Raw genomic sequence first — 27,289 nt, 5'->3', positions numbered from 1 at the left:
TAATCCTCCTTCACCAGCCCTCTATTCATTCTTCTATTAATGGACATTCAGTTGTTTTTAATTTACTACCACATAAATTTCAAATAAATATTTGCACAAAAAAATATTTGTTCAATCTCAGGTTGTTCCCTTAGGCTAAATTCCTATGAGTACCCCTTTATCTCAACACACACACAACTCAATTTTTGTGTTCCATGTTTTTTAAGTAATAAAAGTTTACACTGTTAAAGCCACTGGGTGGTTTGTACTTTTTCCTAACCTTGTCTCATTTTCCTCTCTCAACTCTTCAGAGGTATCTACTTTTTTTTTTTTTTTGATTACCATTCCATGAAAATTTTTTTAAGTTTATTCATTTGTGAGAGAGAGAGAGAGAGAGAGAGAGAGAGAGAGAGAGAGAGAGAGCGCATGTGTGCACACACAAGCAGGGGAGGGACAGAGCAGGAGAGAGAAAATCCCAAGGAGAATCTGTGCTGTCAGCGCAGAGCCTCCTGCAGGGTTCCATCCCGTGGGGCCCGATCCTGCAAACCATTACATCCTGACCAGAGCTGAACTCGAGAGTCAGATGCTCAACCAACTTAGCCACCCAGGCACCCCACCATGTATATTTTTTAAGTGACTTAGTTATTTTTTAAAACTTTATATAAATGGTGTCTGTGAAGTACATCTACTTCCCTTAATTGCACAGGAACCCAACTCTCGGCTACCAACACTTAGTATGGAGACAGAAAGACCCATGTCTTTAGCCTTACTCATCTCTTAACTCTGATTCCACTTCAGGTTCACAAACAAGTTTCTTTTTTTTAACATGACAAAGTCTTTTGAGTTTCTATTTTTTTTTTATATGTCACTTCTACTGGAGCACAGGGGGTACAAAGTATGAATTTATAAGAATTATGTTATTTAGAAGTATCCCTGCTCAATTGTTAAAAGCAAATAAAAACCTGAGATGAGAAAGAAAGCACATTCCAAAGACAACAAACAGCTAAATATACTGCTAAAAATACCCTCATGATTTGTTCATCAAGTACACTGGTCCCCATTTCATGTGAAGGGAGAGGAAGCACTGGTAAATAATATTAGATGACTGATCCTAGAATATCTGACTTACACTTTCTAGAACTCTCCTCCTTCACAATCAAAATTCAAAAAGTAAAATTCAAAAAATTCAAAAAGAAAGCAAAAAGAAATGTCAAGAACTGTGGTTTAGGAACTTTCCTAGGGACCTACAGAAGAATTAAAAACTACATTATAGAGGGGTGCCTGGGTGGCTCAGTCAGTTAAGCATCCAACTCTCCATCTAAGCTCAGGTCTTGATCTCAGGGTCATGAGTTAAACAAAACAAAACAAAACAAAACAAAACAAACCCCCAAAAACTACATTATGGTAAAAAAATTAATAAACAACCTACACCCTGAATTAGACACTCCCTGTCCTCCACGTATAAGAGTGAACTTACACATTCGCAGGTTGGGGTTCTTTTATCTAAAATATATGTCAAAAGGAAAAACTCACTCAACCCCTACCTCATTCCATATACTAAATAAAGTCAATCAAAGACCTAAATATAAGAGCTACATGGGAGTATATCTTAGTGACACAGATGTGGCAATAGATTCTTAGATATAACATCAAAAGCATGAATAACAAAAGAAAAACTAGATAAACTGGAAAGAAGTAAAGTTGTTTTTCTGTGTTTTCATCTTTCATCTTAAGAGAAAGGCTAATTTTATAAACCTTATGATATAAAAGGCATTAACCTCCCTGACTCAAAGAGTTTATATGAAGAGGAAACTGAAAAACTTTCCACCAAATCCAGCATGTAAAATAACTGAAGCCATGCCATGGCCAATACTTCTCCAATCCTATACTCTTCATTTCTCTTATCTATCATTGACCCCCTCCAACTTCACCTCCTTCACAGGCTTTATTTACTTGCCCATTAAAGGTCCACATTTCTCGAAGTTCTGCTCTTGGCCTTCCTTCTGCTCCTCAATAATCTGTTGAATTCAATAACCACTAAACAAATGCTCCTAATTCCCAGACCTCTCCTTTTGCCAAGCCTACACCACTGAAAAACAGACCCCAAATTTCCAAGTTCCTAATAAACATCTCAAGAACAGTTCAGCAAAAAAATAGAACTTGTTGGTTTTGAAGATTCTCAGTCTCTCCAGATGCAAACAATATTAAAATTAAAATGGCTTCCAAACAAAGTTCAAATCCAAGGCATTGCCAAGAAAACATGGTCTAGAAGATGAGGTTGAGAATGTAGCTATAAAATTCTTTGTCATAACTTCAGAAAGCTCTGAGGTAGTGCTTCTGAGTACCACTCAGTTCAACAAGCAACCCTTTAAAGATTTTAAAAGTACAACTCACAGATTCTTTTAATTAAACACTAGAGCTTCCAACAAGCTAAAGACCATTGTCCCTTAGCAGAATCCCAAGACACAAAATAGCTTATCTCACCGAGATTTTTAAGTGTGGCTTTTTATCTAATGGAGTGAGCCCAAATAAGATTTATAGGAGATCCATAAAGTTTTTAAGAGAATTATATGGGCAGAAACACTGCCCATTTGGACTGAAAGGAACACAAACAGTATAAAATAAAGAGTCCTTTCAGGCAGGGAACTACACAAATGCAATACAGGCTACCTTTCATAGAAAAAGATAACTCAAACTGTAGAACCAAAAGCCCAGGAGACAAAACTAACAGCCATGGAGAAATTCCCAGATTCTGAATTCTAATCAAAGAACTACCAACCTGTGTTTAGTTGAATTTTAGAAGCAGTACGAAGTAATGGCACCTTTGTGACAACATTTTCCCTCCTTTTGAACAAGAGGGCCTACAGAGGTTATCTTAGTCTGTCTGGCCTGACCACTATATTCTGGGTGTGTCAGGAGCAGATAATTTGCCTCTGGTTTCACAGATCTTCAGAGAGAGAGGTAATATACTCAAGGAGCTGAAATTAGGGAACTACACCTAATGAGGCAAAAACATCTATGCTCCATCCAAACCTAGACTTGATGTATGTAATGATATCCTGCACTATAAACTGATACTATAAAGGGAGAGACTTTTGCAGGATATTGAGAGGGGGCAAGTATATTTTAAATGTGAGAGGAACATCAACAATTTTGGCCAGGAATATACTGTAATGATTTAAAATATGTTCACAAATTCTTTGACACCTCCTTCAAAAGGTGGAGCCTAATTTCCTTTCCCTTAAATGTGGGCTAGACTTGGAGACTTGGTTCTAACAATAAAAAAAAAAAAAAAAGAAAGTAACTTCCAAAGACTAGAGTAAGGAAAGGAGAAAATGGTTAACTTTACAACAGAGAAACTTGGTAAACACTACCTTCATGCATGACGAAGGTTAACATCAAGAGTCAGGTCATGTGGACTGCACGTAACGTCTAATATGGTGTGATGAGAAAGGCACTTCACCTCTGCTATAATCTTTCCCAAAACCTGTAACTCCAGTCGAACCATGAGAAATACAACAGACAAGCCCAGAATGGGAGACATTCTACAGGATGACTTAACCAGTACTCTTCAAGACTGTATGGTCATGAAAACTAAGGAAAGATGAGGGACTGTCACAGACCAGAGGAAGCTAGGAAGATGTGACAACTATATGCAATTTAGGCAATTTAGTCAGCAACTTAGTGGTACAACTGATTGGATCCTCAAACGGAAAGAGAACACTAATGGAAAAACTGGTAAAATAAAAATGAAATCTGTAGTTTATTTAATACCAATGTAGCAAAGTTAGTTTCTTATTTTTACAAACACACCATGGTAATATAAAATGTTAACAAGGAAAACTGAATGAGGAGAATAAGGGAACTCATTCTACTATCTTTGCAACTTCTGTGTAAATCTAAAATTATTTTAAAAATAAAGTTAATCTATAACTTTCCCTCCTCCCTCCAAGATCATACCTATTTCAGAGGGTTGGTAAGAGGACTGGATGAGTCAATGCATAGAATAGTGCCTGGAGTATGAAAAGGATATAGTAAATAGTAACTGTTACTATTCTTATATTAAACACTATATTTGCTAAATGGATGAAAATTAAAACATGATAATGCACCAACAAGAGCTAACTTATTAATTTCATACTTGTTATACTGCTCTATTCCCCATTATTTCCCAGCAAAAATAAACTGTGGCATATACATACTTTAAAAAAAATGTTTAATTTTGAAAGAGAAAGTGGGAAGGAGCTGAGAAAGAGGGGAACAGAAGATCTGAAGCGAGCTCCATGCTGACTGACAGCAGAGAGCCTGATGCAGGGCTCAAAGTCACAAACCTTGAGATCATGACCTGGGCCGAAGTCAGGTACTTAACCAACTGAGCCACCCAGGTGCCCCTACTTTTTTTTATAAACATTTTTTATAAAAATGGTGTACCAGTCAGTGACTAAGCCATACAAGGCACTGTGGCTTCCTGCTTGCTTTTTCTTTCTTGGATCACTCACTATGGAAGAAACCAGTTTCTATGTCACTCTATGGCCAACAACCAGAAAGTAACTGAAGCCTCATAAGTGAACCTGGATATAGATCCTACAGTCCCAGTCAACCCTTGGGATGGCTATAGCTGTGGCCAATATCCAATGCAAATCAATAGGAACTGTGAGCTAGAATCACTTAGCTAATCTCCTCACAAATCCCTATCCCAAGTCCTACATGAGATAATAAATGTTTGTTAGTTTTAAGACCCTAATTTTAGGGGTCTAAAATTATCTACTACTAGGTAGCAGTAGATAAGTAATATATGGATTCTCACCCTTATTAATTCATTCAAAAATTTATCTAACACCTGTTTTAATATTTTGAGGCTTTAAGGGATACAAATATTAATGATAAATTGTAGGCTTCTTGAAGGTATAAACTAATAAGACAATGTAATGGACACATAATTGGTTTTGTTTATACAGTATGCCTAATTCCTTTGCAAAACTACTTACTTATTCTGTGTAGTATCAGCTGTCAATCTACACCTTATCCTTGTCAAAGAACTGGACAAATATTACAAGCTTAAATTACCCTAATTCCTATAAAGAGTGACTTCTCCATGGGTAGCCATGTGACCTAAGCAGGAAAAATAAGCATCAGTCTTTTTTTTTTTTTAATATTTATTTATTTTTGAGACAGAGAGAGAGAGAGAGAGAGAGTGAGAGCATGAGCAGGGGAGGGGCAGAGAGAGAGAGGACACAGAATCCGAAGCAGGCTCCCGGCTCCAAGCTGTGAGCACAGAGCCTGATGCGGGGCTCGAACTCACAAACTGTGAGATCATGACCCGAGCTGAAGTCGGACACTTAACCGACTGAGCCATCCAGGCGCCCCAAGCATCAGTCTTTAATCAAGACACATATATTGGGAAGAGAGAAGCATCTCTTTCCCCACTGGTATTGCTAAGCTGAAAAGGTGAGTATGGGCCTGATAAGTAAGCTTGTTTACAGAATAAGATGAACAAAGCCAAGACATATCTAAAGCCAGGAACCATTTTTGGGCTTCCTAAGTACATAACCCACATAACTCATTTTTTTTTTTTTTTGCTTAATTTAGACAACAATATACATGCTTTTTTTCTTTAAAAATTTTTTTTAATGTTTATCTTTGAAGGAGAGAGAGAGACACAGCACAAGCGGGAGAGGGACAGAGAGAGAGAGGGAGACACAGAATCCAAAGCAGGCTCCAGGCTTTGAGCTGTCAGCACAGAACCTGACACAGGGCTCGAACTCACAAACTGTGAGAGCATGACCTGAACCGGTCAGATGCTTAACGGATGGAGCCACCCAGGTGCCCCGTGTTTTTTCTTTTAAATCTTTGTTGTATCAAATACTAAAGAAAACTTCAAAATATCCTAAGAATTCAGATTGTCAGAGCCAATTGACATAACCGGAGAGGAATTCATGACAGAGGATTTAGTAGTATGGACTGTGAAGAAGAGAAAAAATTTTACCATATGAAAATGGGGAGTGGATAAAGAACATTCCAAAGAGCAACAGCATACACATATATGGAAAACAGAGTTCTGCTTGGTTGGACTATACAATATATATAGGTGATTGGGCATAGAAGCCTTAAATTATTTTCTTAGAAGACAAGGCTGTTTTCTTTAGACTAAGAGAGTGTATGAAGGGGAAGTATCACAGGATGACCAACCAAATTCATTTTGTGATCAATACTATTTGATGTGACCAGTCATCTAGCTATGTACTCACTAGCTTTATCATCATAATTCGGTTCATGCTTCTCTACATATCCACAAGACTATTAAATGACTTATTAAAATTCAGCTATACTTCCTTCGTTATTGACTTCCTCTAATCTACTTATGTTAATAACCCTGGCAATAAAAAGAAAGATGAACTTATTTGGCAGTTAATCGGAGCTGGTTCCTAGTGACTACCATTCATCATTTATTGCTACCTGCATCTTGAGCGATACTGCTAAGCTCTCTTTAATTAATTACACACAGAGCTATCAAGAAAGTTCAGAAAAATGAGAAACCTGAAACTTAGCTTCCAAGTTCAAGAGTCCCACTTTCTCTATTCCCAATTGAGAAATCATTTTTAAAAATCCACACAAAAGTGCTAAGAATGGTCTTATACCATACAGAAAAATTAACTCAAAATGGGTCAAAAACTTAAACGTTAAGAGCTAAACACATAGGGGAAAAGTTTCATGACACTGGATTTGGCAATGATTTCTTAGATAGGACACCAAAAGCATGGGAAACAAAAGAACAAATAAACTGGAGTACATTAAAATTAAAAATTTTTGTGCATTAGGGGCATCTGGATAACTCAGTCAGTTGAGTGTCCAATTCTTGATTTTGGCTCAGGTCATGATCTCATGGGTTGGTGGGATCGAGCCCTGCATCGGGCTCTGTGCTGTCGATGCAGAGCCCACTTGGGATTCTCTCTCTCCCTCTCTCTCTGCCCTTCCCCCACTCATGCTCCCCCTCTCCCTCTCTCTCAAAAATAAACATTTACAAAATTTTGTTCATCAAAGGATATTATCTAAAAAGTGAAAAGCAAACAAACTGAATGTGAGAGAATATCTGCAAATCATATATCTGTAAGGGACTGATACTCAGAATATATATAAGGAACTCCTATAACTCAATAATAACACCAAAAGCAACAACAACAACAAAAGGTTAAAAAATGGGCAAAGGACTTGAATAGATACTTCTCCAAAGAAAATTAACAAATGGCAGATAAGCATAGGAAAAGATGTTTAACATCACTAATCATTAGGGAATCAAAACCACAATACCACTTCACACCCATCTGGATGGCAATTTATTAAAAGAAGGAAGGAAGGAAGGAAGGAAGGAAGGAAGGAAGGAAGGAAGGAAGGAAGGATCGATGGACAAGGATCTGCAAAATCTGGAATACGCATGCATTGCTGGAAAGAATGTAAAATTCTGTAGAAAAGCAGTTTGGTAGTTCCTCAAGAACATCAACATAGAATTACCATATGACCCAGCAATCCCACTACTAGGTATACGCCCAAAAGAATTAAGAGCAGGGATTCAAATAGATATTTGAACATCCATGTCCATATCAACATTATTTACAATAACCAAAAGGTGGAAAGAATTCAAATGTCCATCACTACAAATAAATAAAATCTGGTATATACATACAATGGAATAGCCTTAAAAAGGAATGAAATTCTGATACATGTTACAACAGAGATGAATCTTAAAATATTCTACTAAGCAAAATAAGCCAAAGGGCAAATATTCTATGATTCCACTTATATGATGTACATAGAACAGGGAAATTTATACACACAGAGAGTTAAAAGAGGTTACTAAAGGCCAGAGAGAGGTAGGAATGGGGAGTTACTGTTTAATGGATGTAGAATTCCTGTTTGAGGATGATGAAAAAGTTCTGGAAAGAGAAGAATGGGGATGGTTACACAACATTGTGAAAGTGCTTAGTACCACTGAACTCTACACTTAAAAATGGTTAAGTGATCAATTTTATGTTATGTATATTTTATACAGTAAAAAAAAACAACAGCTAAGAATGAGTTTGGGCCAGAGGCCTTCCACATTCATCTTGGCAGTAGAGCAGGGGCATACATGGAATGAAGCCCACAGCCAAGCAGCCAGTATACAAATACTAGAAAAACACAAGCAGTTTCCACATTGCTGAGCATGATACACTGTCACCCTGATCTTAGCACAAAGAACTTACATCTAAAATTATTTCCAAGTCCTATTAAGGCTTGGTGTCCTGGCTTCCTTTCAAGCACCCCATCTGTCCCCAAGAATAGAACCACAGAGTCTGAACAGCAACAATCTGAAAGAAGTCCAACACCAGGGGCCAGCTGTTGGCAGGCGACTAGTCAGAAGCTGAAAACTTGAGCAGTGGCAAAGCCCCATTCTCACAGGGTCAACGAGTTTACAAAGACAAACACTCAAACCTCTCTCTCCCTCTTTAAATCGTTTTAATGAAATATAATATACATACAGAAAAGGACACATCTTAAGAAACAATAGTTTCTTTCAAAGTCTGTTAGGAAAAGTTTAAGTTCAGGAAACCCAAATGCATCTCTTTATAAATTTGGAGTTTAAAAATAAAATTACTTCAGCACAAGCAGCATTTTCTCAGCAGCCAAACGTTAAATAATTTCTTTTATTTTTTCCCAAGTGGAAGAGCTAATTATAGCTATTAGAAAACTCAAGTTGTGTATTGGATGGTCAACTTAGCAATAAAACTATTAAACTAAGATCATCAATTTAAACTCAAATACTTATGCAAAAAACCCAAAGAGTTATCTCTAATCCTCACTTTCTTTCCTTTTCTATATGCCTTCCAACTCATCTCAAAGCAATTCATCTGCATTCAAAACATTTCTTCTGTCTGCTCACTTCTTTCCACCTTGACTGCTAAAATTATCTCCATCTTCCCTGCTAATATCATCTGACCTGGACCACTACAATAGCTCCAAGTGTTCTCCTGGCTTCATTTTTTTTCCCCCTTTGGCACAATACTAATTTTTATTAGTTATCCCTGGGCTTGATAAATTTTGAAACATGTTACAATAAAATTTAAAAAGGAAAAGAAGTGTCAAAATTGTGGAACAGAATTTGTCAGAAGACTATATAACTCCATTTAGAAACGCAGTATGAATTTTGGCTCTGTTCATTCTGGATACTTAGCCTTGCTCACAGAAAGAAGGATGGAGTTTTTTGTTTTGTATTTTATTTTTACTTTGAGATCTCATTTTACCTAAATACTATCACACAGAGATCGGAAGCAAAAAAAAAGAATTGCTTTTAACGTGCAAAAAAACCAATTCCAATCTTAGTGATATATATATATATATATATATATATATATATATATATATATATATATGGCAGGGGGATCTTGGTATCATGGCTTCACTCTGGAATGTACTACAATCCATCCTTCACACATGAATCAAAGTGATCCTATAAGAACATAAATCATGTTGCATCATTCCTTTGTTTGAAACCTTCCAATGGTATCCTAATTAGGGTAAAAGTTGAAATTTCTTACCAAAGCCAACTGCTTGCACCTTAGCTGTTCCCTCTCTATTTTGTGCTCCTAGATCAGCCTGCCTCCTTAGAAAACCCTTTCCTCTAAATAAACGTTGAAAAAAAAAAATTAAAAAAAAAAAAGGGGGCGCCTGGGTGGCGCAGTCGGTTAAGCGTCCGACTTCACCCAGGTCACGATCTCACGGTCCTTGAGTTCGAGCCCCGCGTCAGGCTCTGGGCTGATGGCTCAGAACCTGGAGCCTGTCTCCGATTCTGTGTCTCCCTCTCTCTCTGCCCCTCCCCCGTTCATGCTCTGTCTCTCTCTGTCCCAAAAATAAATAAACGTTGAAAAAAAAAATTTTTTTTAAAAAAGAAAACCCTTTCCTCATTCAAGCTAAAACAGTAGCCCCTTACTTTGAAGTGGGATCTGGGCACCACTTTTTTTTTTTTTTTTTTTTTTGAGAGAGCATGAGAGGGGGAGAGGCAGAAAGAAAGGGAGACACAGAATTCCAAGCAGGCTCTGCACTATCAGCACAGAGCGCGATGCTAGGCTCAAACTCACGAACCTGCGAGATCATGACCTGAGCCGAAGTCAGACGCTCAACAGACTGAGCTATTCAGGTGTCCCATGGACATCCCTAATTTTTTAAAGCTCCCTGGGTGAGTCTGATATTCAGTGACATTGAGACCACAAGACTAAATGAGTCTTGCTTTTGCTTGCAATAATTTTTCTGCCAATTTATTTCTTGCTACTTCTTTCTGCCTATGGGTTGAGAAACTGAAAAACCAACATGTAGGACGTGATAAAACAAATAAACAAACAAACAAACAAAAACCCAGAAACAACCAGTATCAGAAACCTGTATTAAATCCTACCAAAGGTCACACCTATCTGTTAAATGCAAGGGCTATATTCATAAACTCTGAAGAATGCATTCTGCCTGTACCAACTTTTCTTAGTTCATGACTCTCAGCTCTGAATAGGAGATTTGAAGTTGTCCAAGAAATCAAATGCAAATGTTACCTCCTCAGAACTGCCTTCCTTAACTTTCTGGGTAAAGAGGGCCATTCCCTCTTCTGAGCTTAGGTAAGGTTCTTGAGTCTCTGATATAGTTTCTTACACTAAGTGCTACTATTTTTCTTTTTCTATCAGCTCCATTAAAGACTTCTCTGTGTTGTTCACTGATATATCCCCAACACCTACACAGTGTCTGACACAGGGTAGATGCTTAGTAAATAGTGGATTATGTGATACATTTATTCATTCAACAAATATTTACTGAACATCACGTGCCAGGCAGCATCCTAGAACATTAGGACACATCAGTGAAAAACACAGCAAAAATCCTTGCCCCCTTATATACTAATGAGGAGTACAGGCAACATTAGTAAGTAAAATAAAAATATATACTATGTTAGTTACTAATAAGTGGTAGGAAGAAAAAATAAAGAGGAAAAAACTAATCTATGATAACAAAAGGTAGATCAGTGGTTGCCCAGGAATTAGACGGAGAGAGGGAAAGACCATAAAGGGGTACAATGAAACTTTTGGGGACCGATAGACACATTGTGTCTCTTTTTTTACCTACTTATACACAGGTTTTTTTTTTAATATACTGTACAGTACTATAAATATATTTTCCTTACGATTTTTTTTTTACTATATTTGTTTATTTTAATTTGCATCCAAGTTAGTTAGCATATAGTGCAACAATGATTTCAGGGGTAGATTCCTTAATGTCCCTTACCCATTTAGCCCATTCTCCCTCCCACAACTTCTCCAGTAACCCTCTCTTTGTTCTCCATATTTAAGAGTCTCTTGTGTTTTGTATCTCTCCCTGTTTTTATATTATTTTTGCCTGCCTTCCCTTGTGTTCATCTGTTGTTGCCTGAGTTGTTACTGTTAGCCATTATGACAGGTGTGAGATGGTATCTCACTGTGGTTTTGATTTGTATTTCTCTGATGATGAGTGATGTGGAGCATTTTTTCATGTGTCTGTTGGCCATCTGGATGTCTTCTTTGGAGAAGTGTCTGTTCATGTCTTTTGCCCATTTCTTCACTGGATTATTTGTTTTTTGGGTGTTGAGTTTGATAAGTTCTTTATAGATTTGAGATACTAACCCTTTATTTGATATGTCGTTTGGAAATATCTTTTCCCATTCTGTCGGTTGCCTTTTAGTTTTGCTGATTGTTTCCTTCGCTGTGCAGAAGCTTTTTATTTTGATGAGGTCCCAATAGTTCATGTTTGCCTTTGTTTCCCTTGCCTCTGGAGACGTGTTGAGTAAGAAGTTGCTGCGGTCGAGGTCAAAGAGGTTTTCACCTGCTGTTTCCTCGAGGACTTTGATGGCTTCCTATCTTACATTTAGGTCTTTCAGCCCTTTTGAGTTTATTTTTGTGTATGGTGTAAGAAAGTGGTCCAGATTCATTTTTCTTCATGTCACTGTCCAGTTTTCCCAGCACCACTTGCTGAAGAGACTGTCTTTATTCCATTGGATATTCTTTCTTGCTTCATCAAAGATTAGTTGCCCATATGTTTGTGGACCCATTTCTGGGTTCTCTATTCTGTTCCATTGATCTGAATGTCTGGTTTTGTGCCAGTACCATACTGTCTTGATGATTACATCTTTGTAATACAACTTGAAGTCCGGGATTGTGATGCGTCCTGCTTTGGTTTTCTTTTTCAAGATTGCTTTGGCTATTTGGGGTCTTTTCTGGTTCCATACAAATTGTAGGATTGTTTATTCTAGCTCTGTAAAGAATACTGGTGTTATTTTTATAGGTATTGCATTGAACACGTAGATTGTTTTGGGTAGTATTGACATTTTAACAATATTTATTCTTCCTATCCAGGAGCATGGAATATTTTTCCATTTTTTTGTGTCTTCTTCAATTTATTTCATAAGCTTTCTATTGTTTTCAGTGTATAAATTTTTCACCTCTTTAGATTTATTCCTAGGTATTTTATGGTTTTTGGTGCAATTGTAAATGGGATCAATTCCTTAATTTTCTCTTTCTGTTGCTTCATTGTTGATGTATAGGAATGCAACCGATTTCTGTGCATTGATTTTATATCCTGCCACTTTGCTGAATTCATGGATCAGTTCTAGCAGTTTTTTTGGTGGAATCTTTTGGGTTTTCCATATAGAGTATCATGTCATCTGCAAAGAGTGAAAGTTTGACCTCCTCCTGGCTGATTTGGATGCCTTTTATTTCTTTGTGTTGTCTGACTGCTGAGGCTAAGACTTCCAATACTATGTTGAGTAACAGTGGCAAGAGTGGACATCCCTGTCTCATTCCTGACCTTAGGGGGAAAGCTCTCAGTTTTTCCCCATTGAGAATGATATTAACGTTGGGTCTTTCATATATGGCTTTTATGATCTCGAGGTATGATCCTTCTATCCCTACTTTCTTGAGGGTTTTTATCAAGAAAGGATGTTGTATTTTGTCAAATGCTTTCTCTGCATCTATTGAGAGGATCATGTGGTTCTTGTCCTTTCTTTTATTGATGTGATGAATCACATTGATTGTTTGGTGAATATTGAACCAGCCCTGCATCCAAGGTATAAATCCCATTTGGTCTTGGTGAATATTTTTTTTAATGTATTTTTGGATCCAGTGGGCTAATATCTTGTAGAGGATTTTTTGCATCCATGTTCATCAGGGAAATTGGTCTATAGTTCTCCTGTTTAGTGGGGTCTTTGGTTTTGGAACCAAGGTAATGCTGGCTTCATAGAAAGAGTTTGGAAGTTTTCCTTCCATTTCTATTTTTCGGAACAGGTTCAAGAGAAGAGGTGCTAACTCTTCCTTAAATGTTTGGTAGAATTCCCCTGGAAAGCCATCTGGCACTGGACTCTTGTTTTTTGGGAGACTGATTACTAATTCGATTTCTTTACTGGTTATGGGTCTGTTCAAATTTTCTATTTCTTCCTGTTTCAGTTTTGGTAGTTTATGTGTTTCTAGGAATTTGTCCATTTTTCCAGATTTCCCATTTTATTGGTGTATAATTGCTCATAATATTCTCTTACTATTGCTTTTATTTCTGCTGTGTTGGTTGTGATCTCTCCTCTTTCATTCTTCATTTTATTTATTTGGGTCCTTTCCTTTTTCTTTTTGATCAAACTGGCTAGTGGTTTATCAATTTTGTTAATCGTTTCAAAGAACCAGCTTCTGTTTTCACTGATCTGTTCTACTGTTTTTTTGGTTTCGATGGTATTGATTTCTGCTCTAATCTTTATTATTTCCTATCTTCTGCTGGTTTTGGGTTTTATTTGCTGTTCTTTTTCCAGCTCTTTAAGGTGTAAGGTTAGGTTGTGTATCTGAGACCTTCCTTCCTTCTCTAGGAAGGCCTGGATTGCTATATACTTCCCTCTTATGACCACCTGTGCTGTGTCCCAGCGGGGACCCATTCTGTCTCTTGACTACAGTGGTAATTTGGTAAGTGTATACACCAGCCAAAATTAATCAAATCAGATACTTCAAATGGATACAGTTTATTGTATGGCTATTATAGCTCAATGAAGTTTTTAAAAATAAAGCAGGAAGTGGAGAACTAAACTTTTTTTTTAAGAGAAACATTTTTTTAAAATGTTTATTTTGAGAGAGAGTGTGTGTGCACGAGAACTGAGAAGGGACAGAGAGAGGGTGAGAGAGAATCTTAAGCAGGCTCCACACTGACAGCACAGAGCCCAACACAGGGCATGATCTCATGAATCATGAGATCATGACCTGAAGCGAAATGAAGAGTCAGATGTGTAACTGACTAAGCCACCCAGGCGCCCCTGGAGGACTGAACTTTTAGAGAGGTGGTCAGTGAAAGCCATATTGAGAAGATGAATTTAAAATTAAAAAAAACAAAAAGATGTCAGGAAAGTGGAAAGGTCAATATTGCAGATATTTCAGATATTTGAGGGAAGATCAACCCAGAGAAAGGGAACAACAAATGTACAGGCCCTAAAGAAGGAGCATGCCTGTTATATTCCAGGAATCAGCAAGGAGACCATAGGGTCTAGTTACAGAAAAGTAATAAGGGAGACAACTATTAATCTGATTGAGATAGGAAACCACTAGAGTGAGGTGAGAGCCATGAATACATGATTTGTCTTACACTTTAAGAGAGATACTCTGTTGACATACTACAGTGTGTTGAGAATAAGTTAAAGAGGAGATGCAAACAGACCAGTTGGGAGGATGTTGTTATAATCTAGAAGTGTTGGTGATCTGAACAGAGGAGTGGGGGGTAATGAGAAGTAGTAACATTTTAGCTATATTTTAAAATTAAATCCAGCAGGATTTGATGACAGACTAGATGTGGATGTGAGAAAAAGAGAGGATATAAACTGGAAGACTGGAGGTGCTACTAACTGAGATGCAGAAAATGAAGGGGGAATAGGTTTGGGAGGCATATAAGGAACTTAGTTTTCGGCATATTCAATTAAAAAAAATTTATTTTTAATATTTATTTTTTGAGAGACAGAGAGAGACACAGCATGAGCAGGGGAAGGGCAGAGAGAGAGGGAGTCACAGATTCTGACACAGGCTCTAAGCTCTGAGCTGTTAGCACAGAGCCCGACGTGGGACTCGATCTCACGAACCGCGAGATCATGACCTGAACCCAAGTTGGATGCTTAACCAACTGAGCCACACAGGTGCCCCTCAATTTTTTGATACCCTTTTCACATTTAGGTAGAATTCTCAAGTATGTCACAAAAATATACCTGGAATTTAGGCAAGGAATCCAGCTTGAACATATAATTTAGAAATTGTTAGCAGCAGATGATATTTAAATCCACGAAAATGGTTAAGATCACCTAGGAAGTGTGTTGTAGATAGAAAAGAGGACCATGGTCTTGAGGCCAGGGACACTCCAACTTTTAGATGTTGGGGAAATGAGACAGAACCAGCAAAAGATACCTAAAAAGGGGGAAGAAAAGAGCAGACTAGGAAGCGAGGAGGAAAATCAGGCAAATGTAGTATCCTGGAAGAACAAGTGTTTTAAAGGGAATTCAAGTATGTCAAATGTTCCTCCTGGGTCAAGTAACTGAAATCTCAAAAGGCTGTTACTTAAGATCAAAATAAATGTGAAGCATTATATAAATTTTTAAACAAAGACTTAACTAAGAAAAACCAAGTACTAGATTAAGAGTGGAGCAAACTAATATTTAACACATCAAAAATATGAAATACCACTTCTTATTACACAATAAGAAGTGCAATATATAAAACATACTCAAAATGTCTACTTTTCAACTGGTAAATTATCCACTACTGAATAATTCTGATTTTAATCTTTCATAACTAGATAACAACTTTAAACTTAAATTTTTCCCCATTAACTATTACATATTCACTGTTATGTAACTATCCATTCTAATTAGTAATGTTAAAAGTATTTTTTAGCATCTTTTTCTTTTTTTGGTAAACATTTCCTTCTGTACAAGGTATTTTTTGTAAATAGCTAATTCAGAGTTAGTCAGAATTTTTAAAAAAAATTTTAATGTTTATTTATTTATTTTTTGAGAGAGACAGAGACAGAATGCAAGTGGGTTAGGGGCAGAGAGAGAGGGAGAAACAGAATCCGAAGCAGGCTCCAGGCTCTCAGCTGTCAGCACAGAGCCCAACGCGAGGCTCGAACTCACGAGCTATGAGATCATGACCTGAACCAAAGCTGGACACTCAACTGACTGAGCCACCCAGGCACCCCAGTCAGAATTTAAATACTAAGTTTTAGACCTCCACGTTTGTTTTTCAACAAACATGAGCAGTGTGTTTCACAACAGCTTTCAAGGGAGACAAAATTTCTTACTCTTTTTCTTTTCTGTGTGGTTATAGACTTTAGACATTGTCTTCTGTAAATTATATATTGGAACTATAAATTTAGGACATCAACTTTAGAACACAAACTTTTTTTTATGTTTATTTTTGAGAGAGAGAGAGAAAAAGAGAGAGACAGAACATGAGCAGGGGAGGGGCAGAGAGAGACACAGAATCCAAAGCAGGCTCTGAGCTATTAGCACAGAACCTGACACGGGGCTTGAACCCACAAGTGGTGAGATCATGACCTGAGCTGAAGTTGGACACTTAACTGACTAGCCACCCAGGGACCTCTAGAACACAAACTATTAAGAAACACATCTTAGAGCTACAAAAAAGAGTTGGTCCATTCAGAACTAAAGTTTAAATAAACTCCAAGTTCTAAACTGGATATAAAATATAAAACAAATAATTTATTTTGAAAAATGCATTCTAAACTGATTCAGTTCCCCCAAACTGTTAAATTTCTTTCATCAGTCCCTACGGTTTGTTTATTATGTTAGCTTCACTAATTTCTCTGGAAGCTTTCCTTTATTACATTGCTGAAAGTAAAAATCAAGCTTACAAGAATGATCAGAAATAGGCCAACCATTACAGCTTATATACCCAAATGAGATATCTAAGCTCCTCTTGGTAGCTATTTAGAGTAAAGCAACACGATCTTCAAATGGTGACTGAGCACTGATAAAATACAGTGGCAATTTATTCATTCTGTATATCCTATCTTTGTATTTCTTAATTTCTTCCATACATTTACATACACACACATAAAATGTATGTATGTACATATGCATCTATGCAAGAGAGAAAAGAGAGTGTCAGAGAGGGAATGTGTGCGAGTTTTAAACTTGGCTTCTTCTCCTCTGACACAAAGCATGGAGTTCTGGTGGCATTGCTCAAGCTTGTGAAGCTATAGTGGTGCATAAAGAGCTCAGCAGAAATTGGTTACTACTGGCCCAAGCTTGAGGAGGACCATGGCAGCTGGGTTAGGCAGACAAAGCAGAGTTGTAGCAGCTGGTGGCAGCCGAACAGAGGCGCACACGGTTCCCTGCACAGGTGCATCCCTTCATGGAGCTATGCTGGGATAAAAGTGTGCAGAAGCCAGGGAATCACCTAGACACTTGCACTAAAAACTGTCTCTCTACTGTGTGGACTGCTTCACTGACACTACTCTTGCTATCACCAGTCGGTTTGCCCAGACTGTACACGAAGGAGAGCAGTAGGCCATTCCCTGGAAGAATGACAGAAGAAGCAAAGGTCTTATTATTAAGCAGATCGAATAATAGGAAGGTCGTCCGCCAGTTGTCAGCCATTGTCAGGTCAACTTGAGGCTGTTACCAAACCCATTGGTATTAAAAAGTAACACATCAAATGTTCGAAAAGTGAAATTTATTTATTTGTAATTCAGAAATTCCATGTTGTATCACAACAGGTATTCAAAAAATGTGAATTCTCCAAAAAAACCCTGAATAATAATCATAGGTTTTAGCAGGTTCTCACTCCTTATTAGCCAGAATTACACAAGATCATCAGTGCATTTAGTTTTAGAAGGAATTGTGGAAATTAAATATAAGTCAATACTTTCCTTTGAGATTGGATGTTTACCTATCCTTCAGCCAAATGTTGGCTTTTTAATCCAGAGTCTAAACTATTTTCATTCTGTAAACCAGAGTGAGTATATCATTGTATATTCCTCATATCCTACTTGCATATAAATGACGGGACTGAACATATAATGAGTTGGTCAGAAAAACAATCTGACCAGAAAAGGCAATAACATTAGCCATTAAAAAAAAAAAGGGCAATAAAGAAACAGAACATTATATTTCAGGTCTCTACAGATAGGACACTTCAAAATGTATATGAAAGAACAATTTTTATTAAACATTTATTACTAAATGGTTGAGAACTGAGGTTGTGGCTAAGTGTTTCCTCACAAAATGTCTTCTTGGTCTTGAAAACAAGAAGTCACAGAAGAGGCCTGCCTGGCTGGCACAGTGGGAAGAGCATGAGACACTCGATCTCAGGGTTGTGAGTTTGAGCCCCACACTGGGTTTTACTAAGAAAAATAAAGAAATTTAAAAAACAGAAGTCGCCAAAGAAAAACTGGTACATCTTCATAAAATACCAAAATTCAGTCATTAAAAAAAATAACCAATAAATGAAACTCCACTAAATATATAAATTATCCCCCTAAAAGTTACTATTAAAAAAAAAAAACAAACATTCTATGGTAATCTCTAAGTTCCAGGAAAGAAAACAACATGGAGTTAACTAAGTACATGAAACAACAAACCTTTCCTAAAGACACATGCCAGATTCCAACAGTCCTCAAGCCTTGGGGACCCTAAGTGATTTATGACTAAATATGATAGGCTCTCAATCACAAAAGTAAAGCATTTGATGTACTTTTCTTTGTACATGAAATGTTCACCTCAAAATCTTCTGTGTACTGCTACCACTGAATTAATGTTTTATTCTTGCAAAATTTTTTATTTCTACTGAAGAAAAATATCCACTATAAGTAATTAGGTCACTAATGCATACTCATTTTCTCTAGCTCTACAAATTTCCATAAATGTATATGCTTTAGTGAGTGACTTCTCTATTATTTTGGCTTCCTCATATCCCAAAAGTATTTTATACTGTATTAATAAAAAAAAGTCAATGAACGTACATACTTGGCTGTGGATCGTCAAATGAACTCCTTGGACCAAAGAGAGAAGTAATGCAGACAAACTGAGCAGGAGAAAGCAATTGAAATAGAGAAAGGAAGACAAAAAACCCACCACTACCGCAACTAGTTCCTGAATAAAAAGTCCCCAGGCACTCCATAAATTATGGTAAGTAGAAGTATGTTGACATATATTGAATTCTTACTGTAAAAATTTGATACCAAGTTCTATTTACACTTTAAACCAGATTATTTGCCTACCTTTAACATGGTGGTTCTCAACTCCACATAAATACAGGAATCATAAGCTTTTTTTTTTCCAATATATGAAATTTATTGTCAAATTGGTTTCCATACAACACCCAGTGCTCATCCCAAAAGGTACCCTCCTCAATACCCATCACCCACCCTCCTCTCCCTCCCACCCCCCATCAACCCTCAGTTTTGTTCTCAGTTTTTAAGAGTCTCTTATGCTTTGGCTCTCTCCCACTCTAACCTTTTTTTTTTTTCCTTCCCCTCCCCCATGGGTTTCTGTTAAGTTTCTCAGGATCCACATAAGAGTGAAACCATATGGTATCTGTCTTTCTCTGTATGGCTTATTTCACTTAGCATCACACTCTCCAGTTCCATCCACGTTGCTACAAAGGGCCATATTTCGTTCTTTCTCATTGCCATGTATATAAACCACAATTTCTTTATCCATTCATCAGTTGATGGACATTTAGGCTCTTTCCATAATTTGGCTATTGTTGAGAGTGCTGCTATAAACATTGGGGTACAAGTGCCCCTATGCATCAGTACTCCTGTATCCCTTGGGTAAATTCCTAGCAGTGCTATTGCTGGGTCATAGGGTAGGTCTATTTTTAATTTTCTGAGGAACCTCCACACTGTTTTCCAGAGTGGCTGCACCAGTTTGCACTCCCACCAACAGGCAAGAGGGTTCCCGTTTCTCCACATCCTCGCCAGCATCTCTTCACTGGGTTATTTGTTTTTCGGGTGCGGAGTTTGGTGAGCTCTTTATAGATTTTGGATACTAGCCCTTTGTCCGATATGTCATTTGCAAATATCTTTTCCCATTCCGTTGGTTGCCTTTTAGTTTTGTTGGTTGTTTCCTTTGCTGTGCAGAAGCTTTTTATTTTCATAAGGTCCCAGTAATTCATTTTTGCTTTTAATTCCCTTGCCTTTGGGGATGTGTCAAGTAAGAGATTGCTACGGCTGAGGTCAGAGAGGTCTTTTCCTGCTTTCTCCTCTAGGGTTTTGATGGTTTCCTGTCTCACATTCAGGTCCTTTATCCATTTTGAGTTTATTTTTGTGAATGGTGTGAGAAAGTGGTCTAGTTTCAACCTTCTGCATGTTGCTGTCCAGTTCTCCCAGCACCATTTGTTACAGAGACTGTCTTTTTTCCATTGGATGTTCTTTCCTGCTTTGTTAAAGATGAGTTGGCCATACGTTTGTGGGTCTAGTTCTGGGGTTTCTATTCTATTCCATTGGTCTATGTGTCTGTTTTTGTGCCAAGGAATCATAAGCTTTAAAGAATACTGATGCCCAGGTTCCATCCCCCTAGATTCTTACTTAATTGGTCTGAGCAATGTCCTAAGCATGAAAAATTTTAAAGCCCCACAGGCAATTCTTATGTGCAACCATTATTGAGAACAACTGATTCTAAATGACATAAACTGAAGACAGTAATTTAGTTGTTTCGGGGTATATAAATACACATACATGCATGTACACATACACACAGAGTTCGAAAAAGTTGGTCACTCTTCTTGGAAGCAACCTCTTAGTATCCTAGGCTCATCACTTCTCTCACAAGCTCATTCAATGTCTACATATGAAAATACCTTTGACTCTGTTACCTATAGATGTTCTAAAAACTGGAAATATGATATAGTGGATTACTTCACAAATAATATTCACCTAGAAGCTGACAGAAGAACTAACCAAAGATCCAGGTCTCACAAAAACATTTCCTGTAAGATCGGGGCTGTATATTTTATTGCCGAATAGGTTAAATTATTGTTTACTTCTTTTTTTACAACTTTTCTTGTTAAGAATATATTTGCATTCAAAGCATTTTGTGGGTTAAAGAGCAACTTTAATCATTTTCATGGTAACCTTTTTTTTTTTTTTTTAAAGACAGAGAGAGTGCGAGCAGTAGAGGGAGGGAGAGAGAGAATCTTAAGCAGGAGCCACATCCAGCACAGAGCCCAACATGGGGCTAAATGCCACGACGCTGAGATCATGACCTGAGCTGAAATCAAGAGTCAGATGCTTAACTGACTGAGCCACCCAGGAGCCCCAGTGGTGACCATTTTTTAAATCAAAAACTTTGAAGTATAAGTAATGTCCAATATAGTGCACATTTAAAGTATACAATTTCATAAGTTTTGAAATATGCATACACCCATGAAACTGTTGCCACAATTAACATAATAAATATTTTTATCACTTTTAAAAGTTTTCCCACACTCCTTTGTAATCTAATCTATCCCTCCCTCTACTCTTAACCTAGACATATACTTTTTGTCATGATTACTTTGCATTTTCTAGGATTTTATATGCGTGAAATCATACATTATGATAAAAAGTTTATATCTGGCTTATTTCACACAGCAAATGACTCTGAGATTCAGCCATTTTATTGTGTTTATCAGAAGTTCTTTCCTTTTTATTGCTGAGCAATATTCCTATCAATGCTGTCGACTACCATATTGTACTACCAACTTGGTTTTTTGGCACAGAATATTGTGAGAAGCTAACAAAAGCTCCTAAATGTTGGTGTGAATGGTTTTTCGAAAAAATCAATTTAGTGATTTTCATTTTACTACGTTAGCTCTGTCTAAAACAAGTAATGTATTTATCTCAGATACCTTCTCTAGAAATTGGGGATATACTACCTCACCTGTGTAATTCACCTTAGTAAGGGCTTATGGACTCTCTGACTTCTAAGACCTGTTGATTATATTGTGGTACGTCAACTTTCTAGAAACAGCAATGCCCACTTATTTACATATTGTCTGTGGCTGCTTTTGAGCTACAACAACAAAGTTGACCACTTATGACAGAAACTATATGGTTGTCAAGTATAAAATATCTCGCCACTTAAAAAAAAAGAGTTTACCAACCTGTTCTAATTTATCACAAAATAACCCCGAAGCTAGCCAACAAATTATTTGTAGTGATTTACTGATTGACAAAACCATTCGACACACACACACACACACACACACACACACACACACACAGAGTAGAATGTCACTTTGGATAACAAGATCAAAGAAAATATTTTAAATATGTTAAAGTAGATTTAGAAATACCTATAGCAGTACCCAATAAATTCAGATGATATGTAAGTTACTAAAATCAAAAGGCACATAATAAACCTGAGTTCAAACAGTAAGACAGTATCAAATTAAAGAAGTACTATAATAGCTTTCTAGGAATGTCTTAAAATAGATATGCATGTTTTCAATTCCTGCCCAAATGATAAATATTTAAAGACAAAATGAAATAATCACTATTGCCAAATAAAAAATGAACAGCCTGGAAAAATGGTTGGTAAACTTAGATATCCAAGTGTACTTATCACACCTTTCTAATCTGTCAGATTTTTGGTCTAGAACAATAGAAGGAAGGCATATTAACACAATGGTTAAAAAAATGGACTTTAGGGTCAGACAAACCAAAGTCAATAAAAGCAACAGCAGTATTTTACAATAACTAAAGAAATGATTCTCCAAACGTATTTTGTAAAAGAATTATTTTTTAAGAGGAATTACATTTTAAATTAAAATCAGTATCATTATAGAACTACAAACACTGAAAAATCCTAAGGGAATATACGAGGGGAACTGACAGCTAAAAAAATGCTCATCCCTAGAAGAAAAATAAATTTCTACTATAGAATGTAATGGAAGCACTTATTTGATTATTCATCTGAAAATAAATCTGGTTGGCTAATTCAGTGATCTGGGTTTTCTCTTCCTAATTATGGGTTGCTGCTTTTTTTTTCTTCCCCCAAAGACATATACCAGGTCATTAAAAGTCTGATCTGGCATCATCTAAAGCACAAACTGAATGACTTCAGGAAAAACAATGTAGATGCTAAAATTACCTGCTATAATGACTATGGAAACTGCAAGAAAAAGAGGAACTGTTTTGTAAATAATCAAGATCACATTAAAAATTATTTGTGGGCTCAAGGACAGAGATAGCACACTTAGGGTCTTTAGGAACAACACATTGCTGTAATTAAGATGCACTGCCTCCTATATCTGACTGCCCATAAAGATGACTGGGTGAGACAGTTTTGTTCTGCGTCGTTTAATCTCAATTCCCGGTCTTTATTTAGCATCTCTATCATTGCTTTGGAGATTCTGAGCAAATGCCAAGAATTCTGAGCAAATGCCAAGAATTCTGAGATCTAACCAAAATGGAATGGTGGCCACTCTCCGTGCAATCACCTCATTGACTCATTTTGTTATTCTGAGATAGCTGCCAGGACCATGAGGCTGATTTCCAGATTCTATCCACAACGAGGAGTATCCAAATTTTCAGATGATTCCATATCTGAAAAGGGATTCTAGGAAACAGTCTTTTCCTATTATTTTTATCATCTAATATGTAATAGGAAATGTAGTTTATAAAAGGAAATTGATTGAAGTTGGGCTCACCTGTCCACTTTTTCCTATTTCCAGCTCCATTATGGCAACAGGGGTATGTATTTGAGCTGAATGCCTTGACTGCGATTTGCCATCAACTCTCCAACTCAGACCTCGAAGCCCACTGTCCCAACGGCTCTGGTTCATGAGGCTCTCTCGAATTTTTGTCTTATGGCTCTTCCAGAATTTGGAAATAACAGCAGCTTGGTCACATGTGATCCCACCTTGCTTTTTGGTTTGAGCAGTCAAGAATGCCTCCAACTGGTTGAAATCCATGTCTGCAGATGCAATTGACTATAAAGACAGAAAAAATTATATAATTTGAATTTGGTAAATAACTAGAAAAAGATAGCTTAACTACAGATCATATTTTGAATGACTCTAATCACTAAATCAGCTTTCAAAAAGCGTCATTAAATGACAGCAATGAGAATAAGCTCTTTAAAAGAACAAAAACATTCTTTTTACGAATATTGAGTATCAGAAAAGCTACTTGCTGGGGTGCCTAGATGGCTCAGTCGGGTAAGCATCTGACTCTTGATTTCAACCCAGGTCATGATCTCAGTGTCGTGAGATTGAAGCCCACATCAGGCTCTGCACTGGGCATGGAGCCTGCTTGAATTCTCTCTTTCCCTCTACCCTGCTCGTGTTCTCTCTCTCTCTCAAAATAAATATTTAAAAAAAGAAAAGAAAACTACTTGTTAAAAATTCCATGTCACTCAAATTTTATATCAATAACTAGAATCTAATTCTTAAATACCAAGTTCCATGATGGGAAAATAATAAAATTAAATAATTAAATAATAAAACAAGAAAATGAATTAACTCATCCTCTGTTGAAATCTTATATAATTTCACAATGCCTTATAGCCAGGCTTGGTTTGATATACTACGACTATACAATGCCTTGTCCATAGAAGAACTAAGTACATTTTGTTAAATGAATGCATTATGTTAGCTGTGTAGTCCATCTTCAGTCAAATAGCTCATTTACAATACTACTAGTCTAAAATTGTATACTACTCTACATTTCTCCATAAATTTTCAAAATTTAATTATCATTGCTGTTTTGTGAATAGTAAGCTGCTAAATAAATAAACTGAAGTGGAAAATCATCAAGGGTCTGTGGCAATGGAGCCCTGGAGAGGACAGTGGCTTAATGATTTGGTCTCAAGATTTTCCTTGCCTCTTCTTTGGTATATCCTTATCCTCTCCTGGCCACTGGGGTTGGCATGAGCTCTAAACCAGACAAATCATAGTAGCCTCCTTTCTCTGGAAACAACAGCTACTTGAAATCAACTTCTCAATTTAGAACAGGAGTAGAAATGGTCTTTCCTCTTGGAATCCTGGAAGCAGAAGGCTATGAGGCTGGGTTGCAGACTGCTATCTTTGATCTGTTGGCAAAGGCCTGATTGCAATAAAAAAGAACAAAGCCAAGCAGAGATCAGAGTGGTTCTAATGGAATGACATCCCTGCTCTATAATCACCAAAGCCCTGGTTCCTGTAAACCTTTCTTTAATTTTGTATGTTATCTCAGCATCCTTTCTGCCTACAGGTACCAAAAAATTCAATTTAATATTCAAGACAGTTTGAGCTATATTCCTATCACTGGAAACCAACGGTCCTGACTATACTTGGGCAGTAGCAGTGAGAACAGAGTAGTGTAAAGGAAGACAGTGTACAGGTAGAATATAGGTAGAGGAAGTAGAATTGGGGCTGAAAGACAAACATACTGCCTTTCATTCTTCCATTAACATAAAAAAGAATTGTATGATAAATATAACAACTTTCTGATAAAGATATTTCACCGTATAATTTAATAAACATATATTGAATACCTGCCTATTTACCTGGTATGAGGACCCAAATTCTCTAAGGCACTCAATAGAAATATCAATTTGTATAATGTACTATAATGAAGTCAAATTATTTCAGCTGGCACTTTGCTTCACAATATCACACCACAGCATCAGTGATTTATATCATTCTTTTCCTCAAATTATATCAAGATATCCATTCTGATATAACCTTACCTGTGATAGCATTTATTTTGGTTGGGTCCCAGTCGATTATATCTTGAACTGGGGTTAATTCATCCAAATTTAGAATAATCAGAAATTAAATAAGGAACTGGTTTTGGTTCAAGTTCAAAGTCATCAGTTCTCATTTATACCAAAAATATCTGAATAGCTACCATGGAACAGACACTGTTTAAAGCATGCCCCCTCTATCAACCAGTAGCCTTAGCTGGCAGCCTGGTACTACTCACTTATCCCTTATTCTTCTCTCTCCTCCACAACTTGAATTAGTGGTTCTCAACACTAGCTGCAAATTAGAATCATGAGGTACATTTTTAAAATATCAATTCCCAGACTCTATCCCAGAACTTCTGATTTCTAAAAATCCTAAATTGGGGCCCAGGCATTGGCATTGTTTAAAAGCATGCCAAATAATTCTAATGAGCAACAAAGGTTAAGAACTAAGCCTACATTTTGTTCATTAACTTCTACTGATTTTTATATCTGAAATAATTCTCCAATAATGTGTCTCCTCTGCTCTGTCCCTACTACCCAGCATAGAATACTCGAGAGGCCACCATCTTGTACCTAAACTAGGTTTGTACTTTGTACCTCCTCAAGTCTATCTTCTACTACCCACCAAAGTAATCTATCTAAAATGTCAATAGGATACTGTCACTTCCCTGCTTTAAGGTTTCCAAGAGCTGCTATAGTGGTTATCAGTCAATTATAAAACATTCCTATGTAAGTTATAAGTTACAAGTAATGTTATTAGTAGTAATAAAAGTACTGAAGTTTGTAAAGATTTATTTTTATAAGTATAAACTGGAGGGTTTTCAAGGTTAACCTTATATTAACAATTCTTGCCTTATTTTTTTCAAATTCTTATTTATTTATTTTGAGAGAGAGACAGAGAGACAGAGAGAGAAAGTGTGTGGGAGGGACAGAGAGAGAGAGAGGGAGAGAGACAATCCCAAGCAGGCTCTGCACTGTCAGCACAAAGCCCAATGTGGGGCTTGATCTCAAAATCAAAATCAAGAGTCAGATGTTCAACTGACTGAACCACCTAGGTGCCCCAATTCCTGCTTCGTTTTAATTGTTTCCTTGGATGTAAGGAAAAAAACAGAAAATTACGAACGTAAGAACTCTACATGGGAATAAATCATACATATTACTATTTGTTAAGTGTGTCACGATGGAATAAAATATTGAAAACTGATCATCTAGGGTAGTGATCCTCAGCAAGGTAGTAGTGCTCTCAGAAGTCACTTGAAAAATGTTGGAGCTATGTTTGGTTTCATAGTGACTGGAGTGCTGCTGGCGTCTAGCAAACAGGATCTAGGGATGATCGGCATCCTACAATGCTCAAGAAAATGAATTGACAAACTTTCTATAAAGGTGTTACATATTCCTTCTTTTTTTGTTGTTTTTTGGTCCAACTCTCTAAAAATAATATAAAAACCATTCTGGGACACGTGGGTGGCTTAGTCTGTTAACCTTCCAACTCTTGATTTCGGCTCAGGTCATAGTCTCACAGTTTCGGGAGTTCAAGTCCCGCATCAGGCTCTGCATTGACAGTGCAGAACCTGCTTG

General features: G+C 37.0%; 1 protein-coding gene and 1 pseudogene across 4 annotated transcripts in view; one reads left to right on the top strand and one right to left on the bottom strand.

Moving 5' to 3' along the window:
* COMMD1 (copper metabolism domain containing 1) overlaps positions 1 to 27,289 on the bottom strand; it is a 188,198-nt gene that overhangs the window by 80,391 nt on the left and 80,518 nt on the right. For all 4 annotated transcript variants that reach the window (XM_019827269.3, XM_045054256.1, XM_019827272.3 and 1 more), the window contains exon 2: positions 23,691 to 23,972. In XM_019827269.3, coding sequence (XP_019682828.2) covers positions 23,691 to 23,972 — 282 coding nt within the window. The remainder of the gene's footprint in view (positions 1 to 23,690; positions 23,973 to 27,289) is intronic.
* Positions 15,371 to 17,563, top strand: LOC123384667 (annotated as a pseudogene).

This window comes from Felis catus, chromosome A3 (genome assembly GCF_018350175.1).
Source record: "Felis catus isolate Fca126 chromosome A3, F.catus_Fca126_mat1.0, whole genome shotgun sequence".
NCBI classification, from domain to species: Eukaryota; Metazoa; Chordata; class Mammalia; order Carnivora; family Felidae; genus Felis; species Felis catus.
The sequence above is the reverse complement of the archived record's forward strand: the minus strand, read 5'-3'. Positions and strand labels throughout refer to the sequence as shown.